The sequence below is a fragment of the Strongyloides ratti genome (assembly GCF_001040885.1).
Source record: "Strongyloides ratti genome assembly S_ratti_ED321, chromosome : 2".
Classification (NCBI taxonomy): domain Eukaryota; kingdom Metazoa; phylum Nematoda; class Chromadorea; order Rhabditida; family Strongyloididae; genus Strongyloides; species Strongyloides ratti.
In genome coordinates, this window is record NC_037308.1 from 5,706,005 (window position 1) to 5,723,511 (window position 17,507).

General features: G+C 21.5%; 5 protein-coding genes across 5 annotated transcripts; 2 read left to right on the forward strand and 3 right to left on the reverse strand.

Annotated features, from left to right (window-relative positions):
* Window positions 1–1,479: 1,479 nt before the first annotated feature.
* On the forward strand, window positions 1,480–3,207 carry SRAE_2000181100 (Lamin Tail Domain domain and Intermediate filament protein family-containing protein; the record flags this gene model as incomplete). Its single annotated transcript, XM_024652805.1, has 2 exons — window positions 1,480–1,677; window positions 1,732–3,207. The coding sequence occupies 2 exons, from the start codon at window positions 1,480–1,482 to the stop codon at window positions 3,205–3,207; spliced, it is 1,674 nt and encodes a 557-aa protein (XP_024506346.1).
* Window positions 3,208–8,581: 5,374 nt separating this feature from the next.
* On the forward strand, window positions 8,582–10,792 carry SRAE_2000181200 (Thioredoxin-like fold domain-containing protein; the record flags this gene model as incomplete). The annotated part of the gene is made up of 3 exons (XM_024652808.1): window positions 8,582–8,708; window positions 8,759–10,383; window positions 10,427–10,792. 3 exons carry the CDS (start codon window positions 8,582–8,584, stop codon window positions 10,790–10,792), a joined length of 2,118 nt encoding a protein of 705 aa, XP_024506347.1.
* Window positions 10,793–12,872: 2,080 nt separating this feature from the next.
* On the reverse strand, window positions 12,873–13,280 carry SRAE_2000181300 (Alpha crystallin/Hsp20 domain and HSP20-like chaperone domain-containing protein; the record flags this gene model as incomplete). The annotated part of the gene is made up of 1 exon (XM_024652809.1): window positions 12,873–13,280. The coding sequence occupies one exon, from the start codon at window positions 13,278–13,280 to the stop codon at window positions 12,873–12,875; it is 408 nt and encodes a 135-aa protein (XP_024506348.1).
* Window positions 13,281–15,725: 2,445 nt separating this feature from the next.
* Window positions 15,726–16,196, reverse strand: SRAE_2000181400 (Alpha crystallin/Hsp20 domain and HSP20-like chaperone domain-containing protein; the record flags this gene model as incomplete). Its single annotated transcript, XM_024652810.1, has 1 exon — window positions 15,726–16,196. The coding sequence occupies one exon, from the start codon at window positions 16,194–16,196 to the stop codon at window positions 15,726–15,728; it is 471 nt and encodes a 156-aa protein (XP_024506349.1).
* Window positions 16,197–17,142: 946 nt separating this feature from the next.
* On the reverse strand, window positions 17,143–17,463 carry SRAE_2000181500 (Alpha crystallin/Hsp20 domain and HSP20-like chaperone domain-containing protein; the record flags this gene model as incomplete). Its single annotated transcript, XM_024652811.1, has 1 exon — window positions 17,143–17,463. One exon carries the CDS (start codon window positions 17,461–17,463, stop codon window positions 17,143–17,145), a length of 321 nt encoding a protein of 106 aa, XP_024506350.1.
* Window positions 17,464–17,507: the final 44 nt, after the last annotated feature.

A 17,507-nucleotide genomic window follows, 5' to 3' on the forward strand; every position in this document is an offset into this window, starting at 1 on the left:
TTTTTGAGTAAAAGATTATTTTTATACTTTTTCAATTTAAAAAAATTACGAGATCAATTTAAAGTTTTAGGAAATATGGTTGACAAAAGAAAATTAATAATGTCTAAATTTATTTCTAATTCAGTAAATAACTTTGTCACATTCAAAGAAAATGTACCTTTTTAAGATATTAAATAATATATTTGTGGCCTTTAAAAATTTTTACATTAATTCGTTTTGACTTTACATTAGTTTAGTAAAAGTATAAATATAAAAAAATTTTCAACCTTCATTTAATTATACATAGCGCTTTTTTAACTTTATAATAAGTTGACCTTTAAATAAGACGTGATTAGGGTACCTTTACATTAAAAAAATTGCACCAAAATAATGGTAATTCTTCTGTCAAAAAGTAACAAACTATGATAAATATTTTTTATGTTTATAGTTTTGTCATTGAATTTTTTATGAATTTATCACACAATAATTTGTATATTTATTAAAAAAAAATGACAAAGAGTAATTGTTAAATGTAAAAAATTTAATGAATTTATTATGGATAGCTTCAGTATGTGAAAAAAATTTATAAAAATTTGAAAGTACTATTTGTGTTCTATAACTCAACATCAGAATAAATTAAATGTCAGATATTTCTACATTTTTAACAGTAAAACTAATAGCTAAGAAAAAAAGTAAGAGATGATTCATAAACATGATAAGACAGAAAGTCCTATAAAAAAGAAATTTTCCTATAACAATATTCATTATTCATAATTCAAATTAAAAAAAATATAAATGTAAAAACTATCTTTTAATTTAAAATTAAATATTATTTTAAAATAGTAAAAGATAGAGGAACTTTGAAACATACAATATATATTTGAACTTTCTCATTTCTCTTCTAAAATATACATTTCAATTTTCTACTGATATAATCACAAAAAAAGAAAAATTTTTTTCTAACTTTGCCGTTTATTTGTACAACTCCTCCCATGCTCAAATAAATATATGTCTTTCCAAATCATTTTCACATTTGGAGATCTCAGTTAGGGAAAATGTGGAATTACGCCCACCCCAAATGAAATTCTTAGCAGAACATACTATTCTTTTTTATTTAGTGCATTGAACAAAGTATTTTGCATTGGACATAAGTCACCTTTTGTGTGTTCGGTAGGATTGTGTTTAAATTTTACAAAAGTATATTAAAATTGTTGCATATAGTCCTACCTTTGTATTAGGTCAGGCGGGAAAATTATTGCGCCGTTTTACTAATGACCACACATTTTATTTACATATAAATGCTCATTAAATTGCCTAAGTAATTCGGGGCGTACAAGATTTATGAAATGTCGCTTTTTTGCTATTAATGTTTACTATTTATTATTAATTATTTTATATTTTTTTATTTTAGTTACTTAATTTCTAATTATACTTTTTTTTTAAATAGTACTTTTGTTTTGGTAGAACATTTTATTATTTTTCAAAAGGTTTTTTTAAGATATGTCAACTGCAACACCCAGAAAACCTGCTAAACGCAGTACAAGGAAAACTACTCGTGAAGCATCTGTCGCTACAAATGAGTCCACCTCTTCTTCAAAAGCTAACATGAATACTACCACTTCTCCAATAAAGCGGACTCGTGTTCAAGAAAAATATGAACTAGGTAATCTTAACAATAGATTAGCCAATTACATTGATGTATGTTATTGATATACGATTTTATTTTGTATAATAAATTATATGTTTTTTCAGATTGTCAGACGCTTGGAGAATGACAAATCTCAACTTGAAATGAAACTTCAAGAAGTTGAAACATCATACAGTTCGCGAAATGATAAAATTTGCACTCAATTGGAAAATGAACTCCAGGATGTTAGAGATAGACTTGATCAATTAAATAGAGAAAATGCCACATTGGCAGTTGAAAGAGATCGTGCTGAGGCTAGACTTCGTGATACAACTTCTCAATTAAATGATTGGAAAAGCAAAGCTGAATATGGTGAGATATTTACTGATCAGCAAAAGGTTAAGCTTAAGGCACTTGAAGGAGAAATTAAAAATCTTAAAGATAAGTTAGCTTTTGCAGAAAAAGCTTATCAATCTGAAATAACAGAAATAAAAAGAACTAGAATTGCAGATGTTTCTGCTATTCATAGAGATGCTGAAAATAAATATCAATCACAATTTGAGGAACAAATGAATGCTCTTAGAAAAGATTATGAAGATAAATTCCAAGCTAGTAGACAAGACATTGATAACATGTATCGTTCTAAGTTAAACGATGCTAATGAAGCAGTCAAACACGCTCGAGAAAATTCTGCCAAAGCTACAGAAGAAGCCGCTCATCTTAAATTAAGAATTTCTTCTTTTGAATCTTCGCAATCAACAATGGAGAAAACAATTTCTGATCTTAAACAAAGATTAAGTGAAAGTGAAGACAAAGTAGCTGGACTTCGTTCTGAAATGAACAAACGAATTGCTGAAAAAGATCTTGTAATAAATGATATGGACCAAGAAATTAAAAATCTCATGGAACAATACCGTGATCTCATGGATATTAAAGTTCAACTCGATGTTGAATTAGATGCCTATCGTCATTTATTGGAAGGTGAGGAAACCCGTTTGAATATAACCAATGTTTCTTCTGCTGATCTTTCAAATAGACAGGATCTCAATGCTTCTTCATCTTTTTTATCTGGAAGTGTTCTAAGAAATTTTTTTGGGACTGAGAGAAGATCTGTGAAAAGACCACGTTTAGAAGAAAGACAACCTGTCGAACAAGTTATTGAAATAATTAATAACGAACCAGTAACCGTTGTTAAAAACTATAGCATTATTGCCGAATCTTTTGGACCATTAGAAATTGCTGAGGTTGATACTGAAGGTGCTTTTATTAAAATTCAAAATAAAGGAACAGTTAGCATTTCTTTAGAGGGATACAAACTTAGATTGGCATCACTTGAAAAAGATGTTGTTTATAAATTTACAAACAAGCAGCCATTACCTTCCAATGGTACTGTGACAGTTTATTCTGCTAATGCTGGATTCAAACACAATCCACCAAGTAATCTTGTTATGAAGAATCAAGAGTGGATTCTTGGTGACGCTTTTAGACTTGAATTGTTTGATTCCAATGATGAAGTTGTTGCCTTTTATGATGGAAAAAGTACCTCTACAGAAGAACTTGATCCTGTTCGCGAGGGAAGAGAAAGTTGCAGAGTTATGTAAATGAATGTGATGACGTATATTACTGTTTTTTTTTTATTATTTCTCATATTAAATTTTGTTTCCGCATTATTAATTTTTAATGTTAAAATATTTTTTCACCATTGATGAATTTTGATTTTCAATGTAATTAAAAAATATAAAACTGAGAATTGTATGAAAAAAATCTTCTTTCAAATTATTATTATTTTTTTACTTTTCTGGGTTAAAAAAAACTTTATCAAAACAAGTTCAATTCTTTTACTAGAAAATTATGTCTTCTCTTATAAATATTGCATCATATATTTCAGAATTCTTATCCACTGCAACATTGTATTTTGAACAAAGTTCGATCTAAATGTAAAAAAAGTTGGTAGAAACATTTTCAATGTTACTTTTTTTTTAAAAATTAATATTGAAGTTAGTTCTAATAATTAAAAGATCAAAAAAAAGGTGGAAAAATTCTTAAACATTTAAAAAATAGCATTTATGAAAAAAAAATTGCCTATGCATAATTTTATTCTCTACATTATAAGTATTTTTTATATCTCTAACATTTTTGCGATATTTTATAATATAAGTAATAAAAATTCAACAATATTATTATTTTATGCTTTTTTTCGTTTTTTTATTAGTTACAATTTATAATAATATTAATTTTTTTCTAATAATAATAAAGAAATAATTTTTGCAGTCTTATATTTTTTTTCCTATAAAATAAGTACCGAAAAAAAGGGATTATTTGTTCTTAAGATGAAGACAAAAAGTAGATTTAAAATAAAAAAATATGATTAATTAATTAGAATGATAAAATATTTGTTAATTTTATTATTTATTATTGTAATAAATAAAAACAAAACAAAACTATTTTTTATACTGAATGTTTAGTTCTGGTTTTAAATGTAAAAGAAAAAAAAATCTATAAATTATGAAAAGTTTAATGCTTCATATAATATACATGTATATAAAGTTTAAAGATAAAATAAAGATAAGCAAATTTTAATTATATAATTTAAATATTGCAATACTTTTACATACTTTAAACTAAAATAGATATATAAACTTTTAAAATTACAAAAATGTAAAATATTTTATAGATAAAGCAAATTATACCAGAAATAAAAATAGCAAAAATTATTCTAGAAATGTTATTATGAGAAGAATATTTTTAAAATATATATTTATAAATAAACAAATTTGTTTATTACAATAAAGTTTTTAAAATGTGCTTAAAAAATTTAAAAATGTTATAAGTAGAATAAATGTATTCTTATAAAATATAATTATAAAGCATAAAAAAAAGAAAATTTTTTGTGATTGTTTTGTTTTCTGTATATAAAAGATTAATTAAAGTGTAAATTAAATAACATATTGTACTTATTACTTTGGCTTAATTTTTAAGTTACTGACGAACTTGAAATTTTTTTTTAAAAATTGAATATTGTACATATGTATTTTTATTTTATGTAAATTACAATGTTGATTTAATGAAAAATTTTATACCAAAACAACAAATAAATAATTAAAAAATTTTTTTAACAAAAATTAAAAAAATTTTTTTTTATGGAATTTGAATATGCCACTATAGTCATTCGAGAGCCCTTGAAACGGGATGAATTTTGAATATAATCAACAATATACCAAAATTAAAACTTTAGGAGTTATAAGGATTCAAAGTTGAAGGGCGAAATTGAGGAATATTTTTTTGTGTATCTCGACTTTAATGATAATATTGTAAATGTTAAAAATAAACAGTTGTTTCTAGATCAATGTTTTACGAGAAATTCATTAAGCCTATTCTTATTTTCATGGGACTTCTAAAAATGAAGATATGATAAGAAAAAAAATTTAAAAAAAAATTTTAAGAATCTAGTGATAACTCAAGTTAATGACGTCGCAGAGCTATGAAACTTGTTGCGCTGTGCTTCTTTCATAATTTAAAGCATACCCTACGTTGAAAAGATTTTTAAATTTTCAACCGTTCTTGAAATACTATGCTTGGTACTTTTTCGCGCGTAATCCATTGTCACCATTTTTTTATATCTCGCAAGTACTTAAAGATATAAAAAAATTTTGAAGGTAGACCCTATATGAAAACTTATTAGAAGTCGATTGCAGAAATCTGCTTGTATTTATCTTGATTTTGAAGCGAGATATGACAGAAGGCGGAAATTTTTCAAAAATATTCATTGTTCCGGACTTTTCAGTATCTCAGCAAATAATGACCCAATGAAGATGGGACTAGTTTCATTCGATTTCTTATCAAAAGTTATTCTAGATTAATAATTTTCATAACTATAACTTTATTATTTTTAGAGATATAAAATTGGCTGAAAATTTTCTAGATTTCTGATTTTACCTCTAAAAATGCGACCAAAAAAAAACTTTTTTAAGAATTTGAATATGCCATTGTAGTCATTTGATAGCCCTTGAAATGGGATGAATTTTTAACATAATTAATAATGGCTTAATTTTAGAGTCACCCATGTATTAGAAATTTTTTTTGAAAATTTGAATATAAAATATATGTATAATTTTTTTTAAATGTTAATAAAAAAACAAACAAATATTAAAAACATTTTTTATTAATACTTTTACTATCAAATTATTTATCATTATTTTATAATTTTTATAAAAATTAATTCTCTCCATTTTTTGTCAAGAAGAAGAAGAAGTCATAAATATTGATAAAAAAATTTTTTTTGATTTCAATGGGGAAGATATGTATAATATTGACATACAAATACTATAATTATTTGATTGTAATGACACAAAACTTAAATGGCATATCAAAATAAAAAATGTAATATATAATATAATTGATACCAATGAGTGTAGAAATATTTTTGAAGTTCTTTTTGAAAGTAAAAAATATGTTATATTCGAAGAAAAATTTGATGGAAAGAAATTATTATTCCAATATAGTAATAAAATATTAAAATAATCCTGAACTTTTATATATTAAACAATTGTATAAAAAATTTGATGGCAATTGATATATTGTTGTTATCATATCAGAAAATAAAGATGACCATTATTACAAAAATATTAATCACATATATATATTGTTTGGGATATTTATAATAATAAAAATATGTTCAATGTTCCATTAAGATTAGGAATAGAACCATATTATTTATACTTGAAAAAGAATGAATTTTCTATAAAACGACAGATCTATCATAATGAAATGTTGAATAGTTTTCAAGCATTAACCTGGATCTAAATTATTAGCCAAAAATTTTAATAAGAAATATTTGGTAGTATTTGATAGAAAATTTTTAAATAAATAGAATAAGATAAAAGTTAATTTATTATAAAAGAATTATTTTAATAAATTCTTAAATATGAATCTTCTATATCTATTTTAAAATTATTTTAGATATTTATATTGAAATTATATTTATATTTTTAATTCAAAGTAAAAATATAATTTAAAATAAAACATATTTCTTAAAAGCAAAATGTTTTTATTTTGAAAGTTTCTTGTTTACTTAAAGAAATATGCAAATAAAAAACTTATACTGCTGTGTAATAGAAATTTTGAATAAAGTATTATGATTGATTTTTTAAAATAAAAAATGACTTGAATATTTTTAAAGCTAATAATATTACTTTCTGAAGAAGAAAAGATTAAATTATATTTAAACAGAAAACTTGTAGTTTTGGAACATTTTTAAAAAGAAAAATATTTTTAAAATACGTATATAATAGAAAAGCAAAAACAATTAATATATTTGTATAAATTTCTGAACTGATTCCACCACTCCAACTATACATCAATATTTTTATTTAAAAAATTATTATTTAAAAATCCAATCACAATAAATATATTTCTATATATCACAAAATGCGATATCTATTAAATCATTATCACCCAAATAAAACAATGGATAATTTCAGACGAGTTTGTATACAAACGTCGACGAATTAAGATAAGATAATTCAACTTAAAACATTTTTATTATATAAAAATACTCGTAAATTATTAAAAAAAATTCTTTTGATATTTATGTTGCATTGGATTAAAAAAACAACATTGAATACAAAATATTTGACTTAAAAAAAAAGTAAAAAAAGAGATCATTGCATTTTATATATTAATTTTTATAATAAATAAGCAAATTAATACAAAAAAAAATCATTTCAAAAATAGTATTAAATGAATGAATAATCAAGTTAATTAATTTAAAGTTTTTCTTGAATTTACATCATCTAATGTTTTTATGCTAGAGATGTCAAAACGAGTTGCAAATTTTCTTCGTGAATAGAAAAACAAATCTTTTGGTCCAAAAATGTTTACCTAAATTTTATTGTACTAAAAAAAGTTTAAAAAAATGAGAAATATGTTAAAAAAAATTTAACAGAATTTTTTTTAAAACAAAAATTATTGAAATCAAATTGTAAAAAAAACTTTCATGCTGTCATTAGAATAGCCTGGTATAATAATTAAAGTTTATTATTAATATTAGAAAATTGTAACACTTTTGATATTTACACTAGTGTTCTTTAATTTTTTTATGTTGTCATATTCATTAAAATAATATTCTTTTAAAAAATTTGTTGGTTTTTGTTATTGTAATATTACATTACAATTACAATTGAAATTCTTAAAAATACTTTATTATATTTTAGTCCTTTTAAAGAATTGTATATATTGTCTTCTATACTTTTTTCAAGTATATGTTATTGTATAACTTTAAACGGAATCACATTTATAAAGATTATCTTCGCTTTTAGTAAAATTCTTTTTTGTTAATTTTTAGGTGAAATGTATATATATATATATATATATAGATACAATAATATAAAATAGTTAAAAGATAAGTCATCCTTCGTGTCCAGTAATTCCAGAAGACATACTTAAAATTTAAATGTTAATATAGTTAAAGTGATTATATAAAGATTATGTCATAAAGCTTATTTATCTTTTTTGTTCTAAACTTTGACAATGTGTCATAGGAATTATTATGAGCAAAGTTTTTAAAGTAAAAATATCTAATAATAATATAAACATATTCAAAACATGTTTGGAGCTTTAATTGTCCAACCCAAAATTATAATCAACTACAAATAACAGTATATTTTCAAGTTTTAAACAGTTGCAATGAGCAAGTAGGTAATAAAGTGTCAACGTTAAAATAATACTAAATTTGACAACCTCGGCTTATTTCTTTTGTGTTTTGAATATATCGTGAAAAAGGTCCCTTGACATTTATGTCCAATTTATACCCGTGTTAATATTTTTACTTATATTAAATAAACGATAGATGTGTCTACTCTTTTCAATTTTTCGTGATTACAAGACTAATAACTACTAATTATTGAAATATTTAATTTATAACAATAAAAGTATTTTCATCTATTATTTATAATAAAATTATTAATTTTAAGAGTAATGAACTTTTTAAATTATTTTTTTTTAATTTTTAATTTAATTACAATATCTATTACTCAACCGAATGTTGATTTTTACAATACTGGAGTAAATAATTATGAAAATCATCAAATTCCAACGAATATAGGTAAATTTTTTTATTAATTATATATATATATATAAATATTATAATTTTAGTTTCATCATATAATACTTATTCAACAAATCAAAATCCCAGTGTATATCCTGAAATTAGAGAATATGATTTTAGTAAATTATTTCAAAATTCAAATTTTAATACTATTCCAAGTTCAGCTTCTTCATACTATTCCTCGAGTCCACAAGGAAATAATAAAAATTCTTTTGCTGAAACAAATACAATTGAAGATTTACCTTCAATTAATACAGCAAATTTAGCAAGCCAAGATCCAAATGTTTTGGCTCAATATCTTAAGTATGTAGAGTCAGTTCATAATGTAGAAAATGATAATTTAAAAGGAATATCAAGTCAAAATCCATATTTATCTACATTATTACAAGGAAATTCACAGGTTAATCTTCCTGAACAACCATTAACTCAATATGCAACTAATCTTAAAATTCCAGAATCAGCATATCAAACATCAAATGTTTTACCATCATCAGGATATTCTGTTTCCTCTCAATCAAATGTTAATTTTCCTTCATCTTCTTCTTATACTTTACCAAATTCATATTCACAACAAGAAAAAATGACATATATTTCTCCTTCTTCAGAAAAATTACCTTCTGATTATTCTAAAAATACTAAAACTTCTTATAATATGGAATATAATATTCAACCTGGATATAATGGTTATTCAGTAAATCAACCAACACCAGTAAATAATCCATCTATATATAGTGGACAAGAAACTAATAGTCGTCAAGTTGTTTCATCAAATTTACCATATCAAAACACAGTAAATTCTCCATATACAATTCCTCAAGGATATGTTAATCAACCATCAATTGTTCCATCATCATATAGTGAAACACCTTCTACTGTTCAAAAACCATATGAAATACCAAATACAATAAATGGATATACTAATAATAAAGTTTCACAACCAACATCTTTATATACAAGTAATGGACAATATAATATAAATAATGAAGTTTCTTCATATACTTCATCTAATGTTCCAGTTGGTTTACCACCAGCACCAAAAACATATACATATGTTCCTCCACAAAAACCTACAGCTGCACCTCAAGTACAAATTACACCAGCTCCTATATATCCATCAAATAAATATAGTATTAATCCATCTAATTATAATGTTCCTGTAGCTTCACAATCAACAAATTATAATTATCAAAATATTGGAATAAGACAACCAACAAATGTTCAACCAGTAGTTTATCCTAATAATAATGCATATACTAATATTCAATCAACAAATAATCAACAAATAAATAATGGATATCCACAAGCTATTCAACAACCAACACAACAAATAATTCAAACAACACAAAGTCCAATTCAAATACAAACATCACTTCCTATAAAAGAAACAAATATTTATAATATGGAATCAAGTTTATATAATACTAAAGATACAAATATAAATCAAGGATATTCTAATAATGTTGTATCAAATTATGTAAAATCAACAGAAAAAGAAGATAATTTTTATGTTCCCGATGATCAAAAAAGTATTTATGAAAATGTTGAAGAAGATAATTATGAAAAGACAAATTCATTACCATCACAAGGTAGTTCTTATAGAAATTCATCAGAAGTATCAGAAAATAATAATGATATTAGTTCACAAACTTCTATAGCTGCATTAACACAACAGGTATTTAAATATTTTATATTATAATAATACATTTTTTAATTAGATTAAACGCCTTCCAGCAGTTTTTTATGCAGATTCAACAGATTCAAATACTCAACGTATTGAACATATGCTTCGTGATACCTATGGACTTCCTTTAGTTACTTTTTATTTAGATAAAATTGATGATACAAATACAGTAGAAAAAAATCTTCAAACATTAACAGCACATACTGGTTCACCTTATCTTTTTATATGTGGTACATTTATTGGAAGTCAACAACATATAGATAATTATAATGATAATAAACAAATTCCACAATTAGTAGAATATGTTTGTGGTGATCAAAAACATAGGCATAGAAGTAAACGTCATGACACAACAGTTTCATTCCCTAAAGTAGAATGGAAAAAAATTAGTTCTAAATAACTAAAAAAATGTTATTTTATACAGACTATTAAATGGGTGAAAAAAAAAAACTTAAAGATATAATTTTGTAAAAAAAAAATATTCTAATAATTTATTTTATATCTATAAGTTTTACGTCATGATAAAATTAAAAAAATATTTATTATATTATTGTTAAATAATTATTCTTTTTATATGTTCAAAAATATAAATAAAATAATTTTTTATAATTTATTAAAAAATGTGTTTTTATCTAATTAATTTAAAAAAAAAAGTATAACTTTATTTAAAATCTTTTTATAACTTTAATTATTTATAAATATTTTCATATTACGAAATAACAGTATTTAGCATCTTTGCAATTAGTATAAAATATTCTATATATGTGAAAAGATTTTTGATTAACAATAGAACTTGTTGATTTAGAATTAACATAATGAATACCAACAATACATCTTAACTTTACTGTTTTCTATTTGCTAAAACTTCTTTATTGAATATTTATTGAATTATTAATATACAATTTTACTAGTTTTGTACAAAAATAGATCCCGTCAAACCAAATAAATTATAAGATGTTAGAATATAAAGAATTTTTTAATATGTTTTAGAAATTTTAAACAAATCTTATATACCAGGGTCAGATAATAATTTAAAAACTTTTAAAGTAATATTGAAAATCTTATTAAAGTATAATCAGTAAAATATTTAATTTTAAAATAATAATTACTTTTAAATACAAATACACCTTCTATTTATTTTTAACTTTCGAGAATAAAAAAAAAATCTCTATAGAATCAATGATAAAGTATTTTAAAAATTTGTCAAAAATTGATCAAAAAAGTTTGAATAGTATAATCTTGAAAAACAATATATATTTTTTTTCCACAGATATTTAAATTAAAAAAGAGTTATTTCGATTGACAATATTTTTAATAATATTTATTTGATGAGATAAATAATAATTCTTTCCCCCACATTTAAAAACTAATTTTTAAAATGTTAATTATTTTTTTTATAACTGTTATTTTACTCAATTGATCTCAAAGATTAAAAACGTTATTACTTATTTAACAAAATTAATTACTCTTCATTATTTTAAGTTTTGAATTATTTGTTATTGAATATTTTAATCAAATCTTTACAAAAGATAAAAGAGATATATTATATTTTTGAAAATTAGCTTTTATAAAAATATTTTTACTTTATAATTTAATGATAAAATATTATAGGAAAATTTAAATATAAAATATTTCAGGTATAGGTTAAAACTTAGGTTAAATTTTTTTATAATTACTGTACAATTAAATTTAAAAAAAATTGAAAAGACAAAGTTTTATACTTGTTAATAAATTTATTTATATTTTTTAATAATTATCATAAAGTTTAAGTTTAATCTTAAAAAAATAAACTTTTATAAATAATTAATTTCTTCTTAAGTAATAGTTCTATTTTTTAAAAACAAAAATGACATAAAAAATTTTTTGCTCATTTATTTTAAAACCAATCAAATTCTATTAAAAAAAATGTCAAATTTTTTAAAAGTAATTTTATTCTACCACACTTAAGTATATAAAGTTTGATTGATTATTTTAAAATATATTTAGATAATGTATATCAAAATTTTAAAATAACGTAATATTTTTTTAAAGAATATTGTTAAGCTATAATTTTGAAGATATTTTTGTATATGATTTTTCAATTATACATGAAAAAATCATGAACATTTGGTATCATTATTTTTAAACCAATAACTAAATCATTCATTTCAACACTATATTATTGTTTATGATTTAAAACAGACTCGTTTTTTGGTTTTTTATAAAAAAATCAGCAGATTTCAAAATTCTATATATAAATGAAAATAATAATAAATGATTAACTTAGGTATTTTTTTAAAATATGATAACATTCAACGAACAGTTGTTTTTTTTTATATCAATTATGTCATTTTTAAAATTTATTATAATAACAAAAAAAAATTTTATTGACAATTATATATTTATTAACTTATAAAAGTATCATAATATAAATATGTTACATATATGTAAAATATACAAAATAAGAAAAATAAATTTTTTAAAAAATTTTATACATATTGTTAAGAATTTTTTCTTAATTTAATAACTAAATCACCATTTGTATTAAATTCTTTTTTCAACGTACTCAAATTAATATTTTGAGGTACTTTATAACATCGATTTACATCTTTGGTACATATTTTGTCATTTTCTTTAACATGCTGAGAAAGTTTAATATTTAGCATATCATCTTTAATAGTCAATTCAACAATATTTTTATTAAATTGAGAACCATTAACAACTATTATTGAATTTTTCTTGGTTTCTGTATGTTTAAAATATTTATCATCAACATTTTGTGGCCATGGACACATTTCTGAATTTTTTCGTTTCTTAATACTTTTTTTTCTATCAATATTAGATGATATATTAGTAGTAGAATTATAATTATGTAAATTATATTTAGATGTTGAGCCGGCAAATAACATGTTATAACTTTTTAAAAAGTAATTTGAAATAATGAAAATAATTATTATTAATGGTGTATTTTTTTTTTCTATGACACCTCCTATTGTCAAGTCTGTACATTTTTTCCAACCTCATAATTTCAAATTTTAAACATTATTTTTTTTTTGATTGATTTTTTTTTTCTTTAGTACATTTTTAAAACTTTTGTCGACAATATTAAGACATCTTAAGATGCGATAATTCAATGTTTCTTTTTAAATGATTGGTTTTTTATTTAAAGATGTTGCAAAATTGATGGAAAAAAAAAGAATATGTTGTAAAATAATGAGAGTTTTTTAGACACATTTTCTATTATTCTTGAGAATAAACACATCTATTAAGTTTTAAATTGTTCAACATTTATTATAACGTATCATTCTATTTATCTTAAAATAAAAATAATAACATTTATTTTTACCACATTTACCATTTAACTATAAATTAACTAACTAAATTATTGATTATAATTATGTTATTAATTTTAAATTCCAGTAAAAAAAATAAATAATTTGCCTTTGTTTTTCTGAGAATTACAGACAACCAGAAGATATCTCTTACATTTATGAAATTTTTATTCTTGGTTCTTTAATAGATGATGATAAATGAAGTTATTTTTAGAATTATTTAACAAACATAATTGTAATATTAAAATATATGTTTGACATCAAATTTTTAATAACAATAATTTTATTTAATAATAAAAAGGATTAGTTGTGCAGATTTATCAAAAAGACAAGTAAATTTTATTAAAAAAAATGATATAAAGTTGATTAATTATTAAATTTTCTTTGATAAAAAAATTTAAACTACATGAAAAGTTTGGTTACTATACAGTTTCATTAAAGTTATTTCTATTTTTATAAAAAATATAAAAAAATATTATCTATGTCATATAAAACATTTGATAAAAAGTTTTTAAATTAAGTATTTGTTTTAATATAAAAAAATAAATCGTAAAAATAACTTTATTTGAAAACAAATTTTTACAATGTTCAAAATTATTCATAAAAATGAAATTTTTTTATTGAAATTAAATGTTATCAAAACTTTGTTCTACAAATTATATAATGTAACCAAAACGTTTGTAATTTATGACTTTTACAATTAAAAAAAAAGTGGCAAACAATTTATATTTGATGAATTTTTTCCAAAAAAAAGATTAATTTACACGAAAAGCTGAATTGTAGAAAAAGAAAATCTTTTTAAAAATAGATTTCTTCTAACAAAATTGTATATTTATTGTAAATTTATATTCATTCAATACAAAAGTGTAAAAAAAGTCATTTGAAAGATTTCATTTTATAAAAAAAATTTAAACAAAGGATTAAAATTATACACATATTAATTATTCAAATTAAAATATTACTTGTCTAAAAAAATCGCAATTTTCCAAACTTCTCTAATTACTTTAGACATACTTTCATAAAAATTCTATTATGTCTAAATTACCTATTATAAACTTTTACAAACTAAAAAAATGATTAAAAAAAATGTTGTTTATGAATTAAAAAAAATTTTTTTTCTCACATATTGAATAATTATTATATTTCTTTGTCCAGATATGATATCTACAATTTTCTCAGTAAAAAAAGAGTCATGTATTATAATTCCACCAAATATCTAGCAAAAAAATCATTTTATAGCAAAAATATTCAAGATATCATATTCATAAAACGCTGAGTTTCAAATATTTTGTTGAAACCGTTCACATTTATTATAAAATTTTTCTTTTATTTTTTAATTATAAAAAAAAATAAAACTTTGGAAATTTTAATAGTGATGATTGAATTTCAAATACAATATTTTATTAATAAGTACTTGAAATTACTAAAATTTTGACATTAATTGTATAACACAATTTAGTATTATTAGGCATATTTTCTTAAAAAATATATATATATGTATAAATCAAAATATTTGTTATTAATCATGATATCAAACACTATTGTTTATCTTTGACATGTTAGAGAAATCTTTGAATGTCTTATAATTCTAATCTTGTGTTGATTTTTTTTTAAAATTTTTTTTAAAATAAAATAACTTTCGTAATTTAATACATTTTTGAAATTAAAATTTTTGATGTCTTATAGATGTATTAAAAAGTTACAAGAAGTTGTAAATACAATATTTTAAAGTTTTTTTTTCTATTTCAATAAAAAAAAAGAGTACAAGTAAAAAAATAATAGTTAACTAAATAACAAAAGTTAATTTTAGTATGAAAATTATAAAAATTTTAAAATTGATATACTTTTATATTTATATTCATAATATTTAGTTATAATTTTTTATTTCGTTAATAGAAAAAAAATGATTCGAAAAATGATATATTTTAAAAAAGTAGGTTATAAGTTGGTATTATCAAGTAAAATAGTTCATATAATTTTTTCAAAGTTATTTTCATTCAAAAGTTTTTTTTTCAGTAAAGATTAACGACGAGGTGATCTGTTTGCTGTTATTATAAGCTCTCCATAGTCATTTACTTTATGTTGTAATGTATTTGTATCATAACAACCTGGTAATTTATAAGTCCTTGATATTTTTCTCTCACATGTTGTACTATTTTTTCGTTTTTGATGTTCACAATGAACTCCAACACGTTCACCTTCAACAGAAACTTGAATATCCTCTGGATCAAATGCTCTACAATCTAATGTAAGAGTTATTTTGTCATTAAGTTCTTTTGATTTAAATAATCCATCATTTTTACCGGCAAGTGGCCAATCACAAACAATTTGGTCTTTTCCTTTTTCTAATAATGTTGAAAATACAAAAGCACTCTTTTTGTCATCTGCTTTTGAGGGAAGAGGTGATTTTGCTGGTTTGTCTGTCTGAGAATTTTCAGTTGATAAGGTAAGTAAATTAGAAGAATTATTAGAAATATTATTATTATCAGACATTTTTTAAAATTAAAAAAATAAATGTGATAAAATATTTAGATTTCTCATGATATTTCTCCCTTTTATACGACTCTAATTACATTGAACTTTCAAGGAAAAAAACAATATTGTGCGTAGATAATGTCATAGGTTTCAAATTGTTTTTATTCTTAATTACTTAAAAACAAAAAAAATTGGCTAACATAAATCAAAGTATGAAAGTTTTGTTTTTAAATATTTCACAAATGTAGGACATGTCATTTAAAAAATCTTATGATTTTCAATTAAATGTTCTTTTTTTATTAAAAAAAATTAAAATGCTGTTTATTGTTTTGAGGTAAAATTTATTTTTCAACAATTAAATGTTGTGTATTTTTATTATACAAAAGTATTCTTTGAAAGTATAGTTTTAAGAATCAACGTCATCATATTGTATTTGTTTTTCAAGATTATTGTTAAGTTTGCAGCTGTTTACTTCCAAAAATTAAATATTTTACACACATTTTGTGGTAATAAATTAGTTATCTTATCCAAACAATATGTGTATGAAAAGGTAATTAAACTTTTTTTTTAAGTATAAAAATAAAAAGACATGAATACTTTTTTTATTATGAATATTTTTATCTAGTTTAACACCTTTTTTTTTCAACTTATACAAAAAGGATTATTAAAACATTAAAAATTATTTAATTGAATTAAAAAAAATGTTGATAGTATTAGTATTTTTTTTAATATCATTTTCACCCTCATCTGTTTATACATATCATGATTTCTTTTTATTTAATAAAATTTAAGAAGTGTTAAAAAAGATATCATATGATGGATAAATATTATATTTCCACGTGAAAATATTTTAGTTAAGGTGATTTTAATTTACACCTTATTTTTAAACATATATTAAAAACAAATTGACAAAAAAAAAATATTTATTTTTTTAATAAACTAAAATTTTAATACAAAAAAAAATCTATGCTTTTTTTTCAACTGTTATGGTTAATTCACCATTTTTTAAAGAATGTTTTACAGTTTTTGGATCAAGATCTTGTGGTAATCTATAAGTTCTTGAGATTTCTCTTTTACAAACCAAACCACTCTTTTCAACTTCTTCATGAAGACAATGAATGTCGATTTTGTCCTTATCAACAATTACTTTAACTTCATTATCTTTAAAGAATGTACAATCAACGGTAATTCCAATTTTGCCATCAATTTCTTTTGAGGTAAAGACACCATCCTCAGAATGACTTAATGGCCAATCCCAAACTAACTTATTATCAGAAGTTGACATAGTCAAGATTTAAAAAAATATAAAAATGATAGTGAATATAAAAT